This window comes from Paramormyrops kingsleyae, chromosome 1 (genome assembly GCF_048594095.1).
Source record: "Paramormyrops kingsleyae isolate MSU_618 chromosome 1, PKINGS_0.4, whole genome shotgun sequence".
NCBI lineage: Eukaryota > Metazoa > Chordata > Actinopteri > Osteoglossiformes > Mormyridae > Paramormyrops > Paramormyrops kingsleyae.
The window spans coordinates 52990449-53001533 of NC_132797.1; the positions used below are offsets into that span (position 1 = coordinate 52990449).

General features: G+C 41.1%; 1 protein-coding gene across 1 annotated transcript; it reads right to left on the reverse strand.

Annotated features, from left to right (window-relative positions):
• Positions 1 to 5763: 5763 nt before the first annotated feature.
• Positions 5764 to 10456, reverse strand: LOC111842969 (G2/M phase-specific E3 ubiquitin-protein ligase-like). The gene is made up of 13 exons (XM_023810146.2): positions 10435 to 10456; positions 9947 to 10055; positions 9645 to 9752; positions 9271 to 9381; positions 9088 to 9135; positions 8883 to 9008; positions 8618 to 8788; positions 8189 to 8385; positions 7666 to 7976; positions 7223 to 7401; positions 6724 to 6896; positions 6331 to 6548; positions 5764 to 6226 (listed from the first exon to the last, which is right to left on the reverse strand). The coding sequence occupies exons 3-13, from the start codon at positions 9708 to 9710 to the stop codon at positions 5976 to 5978; spliced, it is 1851 nt and encodes a 616-aa protein (XP_023665914.2). The 5' UTR covers positions 9711 to 9752; positions 9947 to 10055; positions 10435 to 10456; the 3' UTR covers positions 5764 to 5975.
• Between the last annotated feature and the right edge of the window lie 629 nt (positions 10457 to 11085).

Sequence of the window (11085 nt, forward strand, 5' to 3'; positions counted from 1 at the left end):
ATGTTGTTTCCAGATGTGCAACTTATTTTGATATTACCACAAACTAACGGCCACGCCTATCTATGAATAAGATGTGCTGTTTGTAATATGAATATTTGATGTAATATCTGCACAAAGTGTAACATCTGTTGAGGTGCAACCCAAAACACCTGTATTCTATACTGATGTGAATCAGTCACATAGATAAAATAATTAATTGTTTAATCAATTAACCCCCTGGGCCCTGAGGCCTTTTTTCCACTTTCGAGGTAGTCTGACATGCCTTCACATTTTAAAATATTTCACCTATCTAAAAAACATTTATCCCAAAGTGATACATTTGCTTTTATTCAGCACAAACTCAGCACCAATAATCTGAGACCTCTTAGAATGTTATTATTCTATTTTTTGTTAAAATCAACTTTAAACATATACTTTTCAAAAACCTATTTTCAGACATGCTGAGAAATTGTAAAAAATCACATTATAGACATTTCTAGGTAAGACTTTTGAGCTCTGAAGCTTATAGACACAGGGGTTGGCTACACATAGGTGAAAGTGACATTCAGAAATTTTATATGGTTTGATTACTAAAGTGTTAGAACTTTGGAGTGACACTCTTTTTCTCAAAGTCAGTGGTCTTCACAATGAATATTGATGAGATAGGTGTCCTCACACCTGTAGTAGTTTGCATACTGTCAATGGCCCATCAGTCTGGAATGTCACTGCACCCCACACCCATCACTTTGGAAAGGCAGTTTGAAACGCAAGAAAAGTAGCAACAATAAAATCCCTTTCACAGTTTATTGATAGATGGAATGAAAAATGAAAAACTGTGACTATATAAATATAGAAAGCGATAAATATGATGCAGTGACTATTATTGACGCTCTGGGGACGAGGGCATCATCGACTGCGTATCTTTCTCGTGTATTTCAGTTTATATCTCGCTGAAATCATTATGTAGAATCCTGAAAAAAACACTGACTAAATCCGTTATCTGTCTTCTTTTCAAAACTTCCATTGTCAGAAGTATTAAAGTTTTTAAAATTAGGTTAAATAGGCAAAAAAACAAAACGTGTCACCTTTCTTGGTTTTACTTGCGTCGGGAGCGTTTAGGACCGCTCTCAGCGTAAGATCGCTATTCACGTTCTAAATACGCTGCGTTTGAATCGGCGACCACGTGATTGCAGGCACACAGGCTTAGCCCACTGAGCTATGAACACAGGTATGAGCTTCGCTGCTGAAAGTGGCAACACTGGCGCAAAGCTTCAGCGGCAGAGACGTATCCGTGTGCTATATTGTAGCCGATCAGTGTAAACACTACCCAGACATGTGCTCTTGTTTATTTCGGTCACAATGGGCGTATTCACATATTTCTTTACCCAATACTAACTGTCGGATTATCATGTTATTATCATGCGAATAGCGCGATTTGCAAGTGGGTGGGCGATCAGAGCCGCTTCGAGACGCAGACGCTTAAGTCAGTCACTCTTGTTCTTTCAATTCGTATCACGAAGCTGTAAAAATATATTTAGTTTCTACCTACATATATTTGAAAAGTAGACCGTCCAAGGTTTCTGAGAGTATTTTTAAAATGTGTATATGACAAAAACTCGCGGAGTTATTTAAACGGTTTTGCGAAATTTCTGTCAGATCCCGCCGGCGGGATCGCCGGTCCCAAGGGGTTAATACAGATGGTATGAGGTATGTACCTATGAAGCTGGTATGGCATGTTTGGTGTCAAACTGATTGTTAATCACCCCTGATTCCAAATCTGGTCAGTGATTACCATAAAAGTGGATGTATCAAAAGTTATAACAGCTTAATGAAAATCATCAGTAAAGGGAGAATCAGTCGGGCCATAAATCCCAAAAGGACTGATACAGACCCCCTTCCGAAAGCCAGCCAAATGGATGGCCAGCCATTGGGCCAGGAGTCGAATTCCTGGTCATCCCCATTCATGAACTTTAGACCATAAAAACCATCCGCCCGAAGGAGAACATCAGCCGGGGCAAACAGATCATCAAGCGTAGAGAACACCCAGCAACAGTACAGAAAAGACCATCAGCCCGTGAGACGAGAAGCCCACAAGAAATCCTCCAGTGAAGGCCCAGCTGAACAGAGAACAGCACCCAAGACAAAGCTTCACCACGAGAGAGAATCTAAAGGGACTCCACTCCACTGCTTCAAACGCTGCGCCTTCCTGAGTGCCATCGGCTCAGCAGCTCTGCCATCAACTGCCAAGACCGCCCCCCCCCCCCCCACTCTTCAACCAAGTAAACCAACTTCCTTTCATTCTAACAACTTAAGCTGTTCTGTTAACCTGCTATAAGACTTTAGGGTCGTGTTTCCACAAACTGTGCTTGCTTTGCAGAACAGTATTTCCCATTTAATTTATTTTTTTTTTATTGCCCACCACCACCCCCCCTCTTCAGAGGACAACTTTATTTTACATTACATTCAAGAGCAAAGATTGTGGCCGCTCCGAACTCACCAGTACCGTGGAAAAGGAGAAAAACAGGGGGGGTACAGAAACAACAAGCGTAACAATAATAGACATCAATCACCATGGGGAGAGGGGGAGAGAGAAAAAAAAAAAAAAGGTATACAGAAATAATAACACTAATAATGTAGGCGGGATGGAAAAAAAAATGAAGTATAGGGGAATACAGAATACAAACAACCATAAGAAACATAACACTCATCAAACAACAAGAATTATAACAACATCAGTGATACTAATAATAATTAATACAAATCAGTATTATATATATGTAGCATACACACACGTAATCGTACCGTTATATATGTATATTTCAATTCCTAAATCTATAACATACCCTAAAAAGTAATAATAATAATGATATTGATCGCTCAACCAGTCTTGTATGCATGTGCAAGTGTAGGTGTGACCTGATTTGTCATTGGATGTGCTGGCATTTAATGCCGTCAGGGGAGGCGGCAGCACCCCCCCCCCCCCCAGGCCCAAGGCGAAGGCAGGAGAACCAGGCAACCGAGGCCACCCTACCGCCCCCCCAGCACAAGGGCCCACAGCCACGCATCCCAGAGACAACCACCCACCCAACCCGAGAGGGAGCCCGCGAGGGACTAAGGGGGCGCCAACCCCCGCACAGGGAGGCCCGCAGAGGGAGGACGGGCGGCGAGCCCCCCAGCCCCACCCGCAACCCCCCCACCGGGGCAGGCGGGTCCAGGGCCGAAGGGCCCCACCCACCGGGACCACCCCCCCACCCCCCGGCGGACGGCCCCCCACACACCGGGGGAGCCCCAGCCCCCCCAGCCCGTCCCCCGGGAGGACGGGCCGCCGCCCACCGCAGTGACCCGGCACGCCTCCCCCCCAACACTGCAGGATGATCCAAGGGGGGCCCATACAAAGAGCCCCCCCCCCACCCGGGAGCGGACCCGCGGCGACCGGGGTAGGCCTGTCACGATAACAAATTTTGCTGGACGATAAATTGTCCAAGAAATTATCGCGATAAACGATAATATTGTCGATCTGAGACCATTTTCATCTAGAATAATGATAATGGCATAATAATGTACATACGCCTTTCAAAATTCAAAAACGTTTATTTTTAGACTATTTAACACTGAAAATGAAAAACATTTTAAATATCCACAATAACAATGAACAAAACAACCAAAAACAATAAAAGCAATGGACTCTCAGTCTCTGTTAACAAAAAATGCACTTGAATAAATACCAAAAACAATAAATAAAATGGATGTACAGTAAACAAAATTGCACTTCAAAAAATATTAAACAATAGGCTCAACCAAATTTTCAAAACCCATTCCCATCCCATTCAGTCCCGTGGGATGTCATTCCCATACCGTCCCATTCCCGTCAAATTTCAAAAAATCTACCGCTCCCATGTTTTTCATATATTTCCATTAGCGCTTGTTTTCCGCGACCAGAGTGGCAGATATTTTTGACTAGGGTCCTGGGAAAGTTGCACCAGCATCATACTGGTGCATGCCATGGCAGAATTTCAGAATAGAAAAATATGCAGGACTTTATTTAATGTGCAGTTAGGCACTTTGTTAAAGAAAATTAAGTTATCTGTGACAAAGCACTCCAGTGAGTGTCATGCCTCGATCGTCCGCTCTTTCCGTGTGCCACGCCCCCTCGTTAACCCTGTGTGGATTCCCCGTGTTTACCAGCTGTTCCTGATTGTTGTCAAACTTGTCATTAGTCCATTGTATTTAGTCCGTGTTTCCGTTTGTTTCTCCAGTCCTGTCATTGTATTGTAATTCTGCTTTACCGCTAGTGTGTGTTCCTTTTGCTCATTAAACCCCGCATTTCCCTGATCGATCCTATATGTCTCCTCGCCTCTGCTTCCCCGGTCAGCGTTGTGACAGTGAACCTACTTCCATGCTGCAATGTGAACATTTGCCATGTTCCTAAAAATTCTGTTTATTGCACAGTGTCTGACCACACAGACCTAGATCATACTGGACATATCAACTGGACATATTTTCCACTATTACAGATTGATGTCTTGCATATACTGATTTTATCGATTACTCAAGGACATACAATATAATTAATATCAATTGTTTTCACTGTAAAAATAATTCCCATGGTTGTTCATATTCTCATTCTTACTTAATATTTACTTTTTAATAATATATATAACGAACCGAATCAGGCTTAATCAAGATAGGTGATCTATCACTTTAACGATCCCCAAAATTAACCTCCTGGACCGGACAAATACTAATTAACGAATGATTAAACATTATATGCGTCTCTTTTTGTATGTTTTCTAAATAAGACCGCGTGCCCATACCCAACTGTAATAGCGATTAAAGCGATCTATTCTTTAGTATTTATGTTAAAGACATTTATTTTATTACTGTTGTGGGATTAATCTTTGGAAACACTTAAATTTAATAAGCACAAAAACATATGACATAAACACGACTGTATTTTGTGTTTTACGGCTTTTTTGGAGGACAGCGACTCCGCTGTTGTGAGAATTACTGACTGTCTCGTTGTTCGAATTCGTGATTCCCCCCGCTCGCGTACCCCCTACAGCCTCTTGCGTACCCCAGGGGGTACGCCTACCCTAGTTTGGGAACCGCTGTCCTACGCTAAGGAAACGAGAGTTGTCATTCAGTCGCGGATAACAAACAAGTATGCAAATGAAATTATCGCGGCTGGAAAAATTATCGAGGGCATTTTTTTTTATCGTGCGATTAATCGATTTATCGACTATCGCGACAGGCCTATCTACCATTCATTGTTCACATATCTGGAGAATGAAGGTATAATGAACTGTAGTAGCGAAATGCACCTCTGGGCTCTTCACTTTGTATACCTGCCTCGGATAAATCGTGACCTCAACTTGTTTGCAAATCAATGGAACCACCACCGAATGAGAACTGCCAGATACATGTCACCAAATCAGATTTTTGTGCAAGGTTGCCTGTCACAGCAGGTGCATCACACTGGTGTCCAAGGTGTATTTGGAGTGGATGAGCAGCCGGTTTCAGGGGAAGATCGGGTAGTGATTGCAGCACAGGACCATGAAACAGCAGCACCAGGAGGTTTGGGAGTGGCTGCGGCAGCTGACCAGGAGGCTAGAGCACCTGATTTTGAATGGCCTCAAAAAGTCCAGGTTCCCTACAGCCAGTGTACACCCACTGATGAACAGTTGCAACACCTCAGGCAACACATAAATCCTTTTGGTGGAGCTACGGACAGGTTGGGCACTGATATTTTTGAACAGGTTCTCAACTTCCTCTCTCAAGTACCACACACATAAACATCTGGGATCTTATGACAGTGCCAATGTGTTTTTTAAAATGAAAGTTTAATAAACAGAAAAGGCCAAATACAACTGCTTGTCTGGTGATTCTGTAAAAGCATTTTCAACAATTAAGAACATTTAATAAACCCAACTCCAAAAACTTCTAAAACACCTTCCTAAATTCTGAATTTAGCTCCCTTAGTGCTTAAATTCGAAAACTCATCCCTCCCCAAATTGATGAGCACAGCCTACTGCAAGATCCATGTTATTTTTAAATTCATTGTATGTTTGGCCCACTGGCAGGTAGAGCACCAGAGAACATGTGTTTGCCTTTGGGAACCTGGCCAGTCCATCCTCTGCATGCAAAAATGCTAACTCTGGCTGCACCTCAAAACCCATTGCCGGGAGTCGTCTGAGGCCTGTTGCAAAAATTAACACATGTTCCAGCGTGATTGGATGGGCAAGTCCCCCTGAAAAGAAATAGAAAAAAAGGTATGAAAGAAAACCAAAAGGGCTGTTCCATTTAATTAATAAAGTATACTGATATTTTTAAACATGGCACAGGGAGACTTACCTTCTATATCCAGGAGCCAATCCTTCCAAAAGGCAATGGTCCTGGCTTCCAACCTCCTCCGATTAGATCCTGGCAATGACCTACATCTGGCTTGAAAAAGCCCCACAAGATCACTGGCCTTCAGGGATGATGTGTCCTGGAGGAAGATTTTCTCAAAAGCTTGAGGGTGTAAGGTGATTTCCTCCAGGACCCCAAGCGTACTCAGTCCTTCTCTGAGTCTGACACCAGAAAAAAAGTTAATTGTAACTGTAGTATTACTAATACTACATACGGTATGTACTTCGGAACATGCTGTTAAAATTCAGGACAATGGGTAACAAAAGTGCAACCAAGTACGAGAAGTGTAGGTAGTTTCAAATAAGGGCAAGTTTTCTGCTTGAAATACAGACTTACTGTTGGATGGCTGCTTGTATTCGCCCCTCACAGTAAAAATGGAGCACAGCCTCCATCAGCTGCTTACTGTCATCCAAAGACTGAAGGTGCCTCAGAGCTCCCATCAGAGCCAACTCATCCGCTGCTTCATTAACAGCCTGTCTGGCATCCTCAAGCGTCTCTGCACTGCTTATCTGAAATTATACAAACAGAAACACCTGGCAAACTAAACGCAAAATAATGAGTAAAAACATTACTTTTTTGTCTGATGTAATATCTCAAACTATATCAAATACTTTAAAATGATTTACAGGACTTTCCTGTGATTATGAGTAAATGTAACTTAATGAGTTAATAACATTAGGTGCTTTGTAGTTAGCAAACGAGGTAAAGGTAAATGTACTTCATTGAACCACTGTTTCATGACAAAGACTTTTGGACATTTTATTATTTACAAAAGGTAAGTAAACAAAAGACCATGAAAGGTAAGTACATGTTTGCAGTGTGTCATGAAACTTGCCTTCTCCAGTTTAGTCCTTAGACCATGGTCTACCACTTCTTCAATGGTTGCTGGGGCAGATGGAAGACTTAGGAGTTGGTTGACAAGCCTTTGTGAAAAAAAGTGAGGGGACACTCCCCCCTGGATCAGGCAAACAGCTAACATTTGCCCTACAATTCTGTAGGTGTTGTTGTGAAGGGCTACAAACAAAAAGAGACATTGGGTAATTAAGCATAATAATGTTAAAACATGATCTCTGAGCTCTTTATTAGGAACACATGTACACTTGCGGATTTCTGTTGTCTATTCAGCCAGACATGAGGAAGCAGTACACTGCAGTAAATCATGCAGATTCAGGTCAAGCTATTCACTTAATGTTCATATCATAAAGCAACTCAGCATGGACATTAGATCTTGATGTGTGTGATTCTGGGATTCACTCCTATGTTTGTATACAAACATACCAACACTGTCAAGGGCCAGGTTACGTGCTTCTAGGGGCCCTTCAAATATCTGGTGTCCTTGGAGCTGTCTCATTAGAAGTCTGCAAAACTCCTTGGTAGGTCCACCTTCATATATGGCCCCTTCTCCCTGACCATCTTCATCAATAAAAATGATGTCTAATTTTGACTCTGGATCAAAGGCTGGTCGTCTGAAGGCTCTCAAAGCACAATCAAATTCTTCATTACGAAGAACATTTATCTGATTGGCTGGTGGAGTGAGATGATGGACCCTTGACTTCAGAGTCTTAAGTCTTGCAGCAATGTCAAAAGGCCTGTATTAAGAGAGGGAGATTAGAGAGCAGTGTTTCTTTATTTGGCATGCACAAACACAAAATTCATGTCTGCAATGTCAGTTTACTACACATTTTAATGTAGACCATAATTTGTTTACTGACTATACTAAAGTAGTATTTTAGTATTTGTACAGTAAAACATTTGCCCCAATATAACAATGGTCTATTCAAAAATATGTACAGGTACGTACTCTTCAGGGTTTGAGGCTTGAGGCAGTGGAGGAAATATATACGGGACTGTGTCTCGGAGAGGAAGGAGGGTGAACAGTGGGGATTGTGATGGGAGGAGACGGAGCAGGCGAGAAGGTGGAGACACTGTTTGGTGGAGACGGAGCAGGGGGAAAGGTGGAGACTGCAGTAGGTGGAGCAGCTGGCATTTGATTCTGAGCTGTGGAGGAGTTTGATGTTATATCCTAAAATGAATTCATAAATAAAATTAGTATGCACATAGCCTAGCCAAACATAAAGCACTTTTAGGACTTATGCAAGTTAATTTTCCAGTGGTTTAAAGCGTTTCTCAAGGAACATTTGTTTCTTGGGTCAAAATGCACATTTCTGCCATATCACTTCATCATTGATCCCCTCATAAAACAGTGCTAACAAACACTAAAGGCTCTCACCTCCACTTCATCCCCTGACATCCACAAAATGTACAAGGTACATGGTGCAGTAATGCCATTGTCTGCTATGGAACCTTCCTTGGTGCTTAGAAGTGAGGTCGGTGACATGGCCATCTGAAGTGAAAATATTTCACTGGCCATTTCATCACAGCCTGCAAAGGCAACTAGATCCTGTAAAGGGAAATGTACATCAATTTATTTATTTCTATTATCTAACTTGCTCTAAACACTGAGTAGAAGAATAAGTGGGGTTAGCGAAATTTACTTGGAATGGTTGACAAGATAGAAAGCGTCTCCTTTTTAAGGCACCATCAGGAAATTTAAATTGAATGGTCATCCCATTTTCAGCCTCTGGTATGCGATTGATTTTTTCTTTTCTGGTATTTATGACCTACAAAACATAATATACTGTATCTTTTGTGATAAATGTCAATGTAGAGTGTATATTTTACACACTATAAATGACTTACCTGTACTCTTCTCAGCTCCCGCTCCAGGACCTGCCTTCGTCTTCTCTCCTGATGTCATATGAAACTTTATTTTAAGTGACATTCAATTGAACAGAAGAACGAGCTTGAAAGAGAATTTAAAAGAGAAATGATATTGCTTATGTAGAAGGACTTGCCCATATGAAAATGTCTGCATTTTCTTACCCTTTCTCTATCTATTGAAAGTGAACGTTGATATTCTTCATCCTGCTGGCTGCGAAGGGCATGCCATTCCGGCAAGCCGGCTTGTTCAATAGCTTGCTCTGGAAGTGTGTCCTGAAATTACAGAAGCCATTCTTAAAGTACTACAGCCATTCACAAAAGGAGGATCTAAATAGATTCCTAACTAGAATATGACACACAGACAATACAGTACAGTAGTAATATAAATTATTTGCTAATACATGATAACAAACAAATTAATGAATAAAGAAATAAATGGTTATATAGGTAAAAAATAAAAATTAGTAATAAACTGCCTAAGAGTTTACTGACAGCCTTTTTGATATAAGGATACCAATGAAAGACCCATCTTATACCTCCTCCTCCTCCTCAAACAGGTTTTGTTCTTCCTCTTCCTCAGAACTGTTTTGTTCCTCCAACATATCCCTGTCATGCACATTTCTGAACTCCTCTTCCCCATTGTCCTATGAAATTGACAATGAATCAATAATATATTTTTAAGTTCTTATTCATACCACTGCAATAAAGGTAATTCAAAGAAATATTGCAATTAACCTTTGTGTATGTCGAATTTACTTTTTCCCCCACAAATTTTATCGTTATGGCCTATGTGAAATTTGAAAGGCATTGGAAGTTGATTCAATTGACAGTAACATACCTTTGGTCTGATGTACACAGCTGATCTTCTCAGCACAGGACATGCTTTTATAGAAGAGGGACAGATAGAGGAGAGATCCAGTTGGTGGATTCTCCTCCATCTGTCAACTCTGCAAAGGCAGAAGTCACCCTGTAAACTAGGGAATTCTTCTCTTATTTTTTCAATGAATGCACTCTCTGGCATGGAGAGTGGCACCACAATTTTCTTTACTGATGACCCTGCTGTTGTGGAAAAATGAAAACCACAAAATGTAATTGGATGATAGGGTTTCCTTGCCATAATTTAACAAATAAAACAACTCAGTTACTGAAAGCCACACCATTTGGTTACTCTTACTATTATTAAACCGGCTACCCTAGATTGTTAGAGAATTATCTTAAATCCCAGTTGATTTCATTTGTCTTGGTTAAGCATCTCTATATAAAGGTTAAATCAGCAGGAGTTATAAGCAATCTTTGCCCCTATCTTAGCCTGCTCTACCAACTTACCCCTTGGTATAAATATAGTGTCTCTGCTATTTGGCAGAATAGCCAGTCGTATTGTGGTTAGCCGCTGTCTGACTCGTACAGTCCTCCTGAGCTCCTGACCTCTCCTAAACATCCTAAGTCTTTATGAAAAACAAGCACAACAGATCGGCAGAATAACTTATGTTAGCAAATGTGAAATATAGACAGTATAGTGAGTTTTCACATGGTGCCTGATAGAGGCTTTTCAATGAATGTTCTGAATGATAATTATTGTATTAGCGTTTTTAAATTCTCAATTTATTTGGGAGATTTCCCGGTGGGCCGCTTGACTTTTGGGCCAGTCGGAAATAAAATAACAGGTTACGAAGCTCACTGACTCAGGAGCACTTGGAGGCCTTTGTGCACAGAGAAGGAAATCCTCATGTTGATAGATAATGAGACAGTAATAAAAGTTGCAGAGACCAGTACACTACTCAGGCAGCTGTTACCGTTATAGATGACTACTGTTATAGATATGTTATTGTTAAGCCATTTACAGGTAAAAAAATTGTATAGTAGTGCAACATGCCTCACATGTGAAGAACTGCGAAATTAATTTTGATATTATTTCATTTATTCATTTGAATTGCATTTCTTCATATTTTAAAAAATCAAATACAACCATTGAATAAT

Excerpts from the sequence above, each read along its gene's own strand:
- LOC111842969 (XM_023810146.2), bottom strand. The coding sequence starts at position 9,710 with ATGTTGGAGGAACAAAACAGTTCTGAGGAAGAGGAAGAACAAAACCTG. Across the intron at positions 8,386-8,617 it reads TGTCAGGGGATGAAGTGGAG|CTCAGAATCAAATGCCAGCT; the intron begins GTGAGAGCCTTT and ends ACTCCTCCACAG. Across the intron at positions 7,977-8,188 it reads CAAGCCTCAAACCCTGAAGA|GCCTTTTGACATTGCTGCAA; the intron begins GTACGTACCTGT and ends CTCTTAATACAG.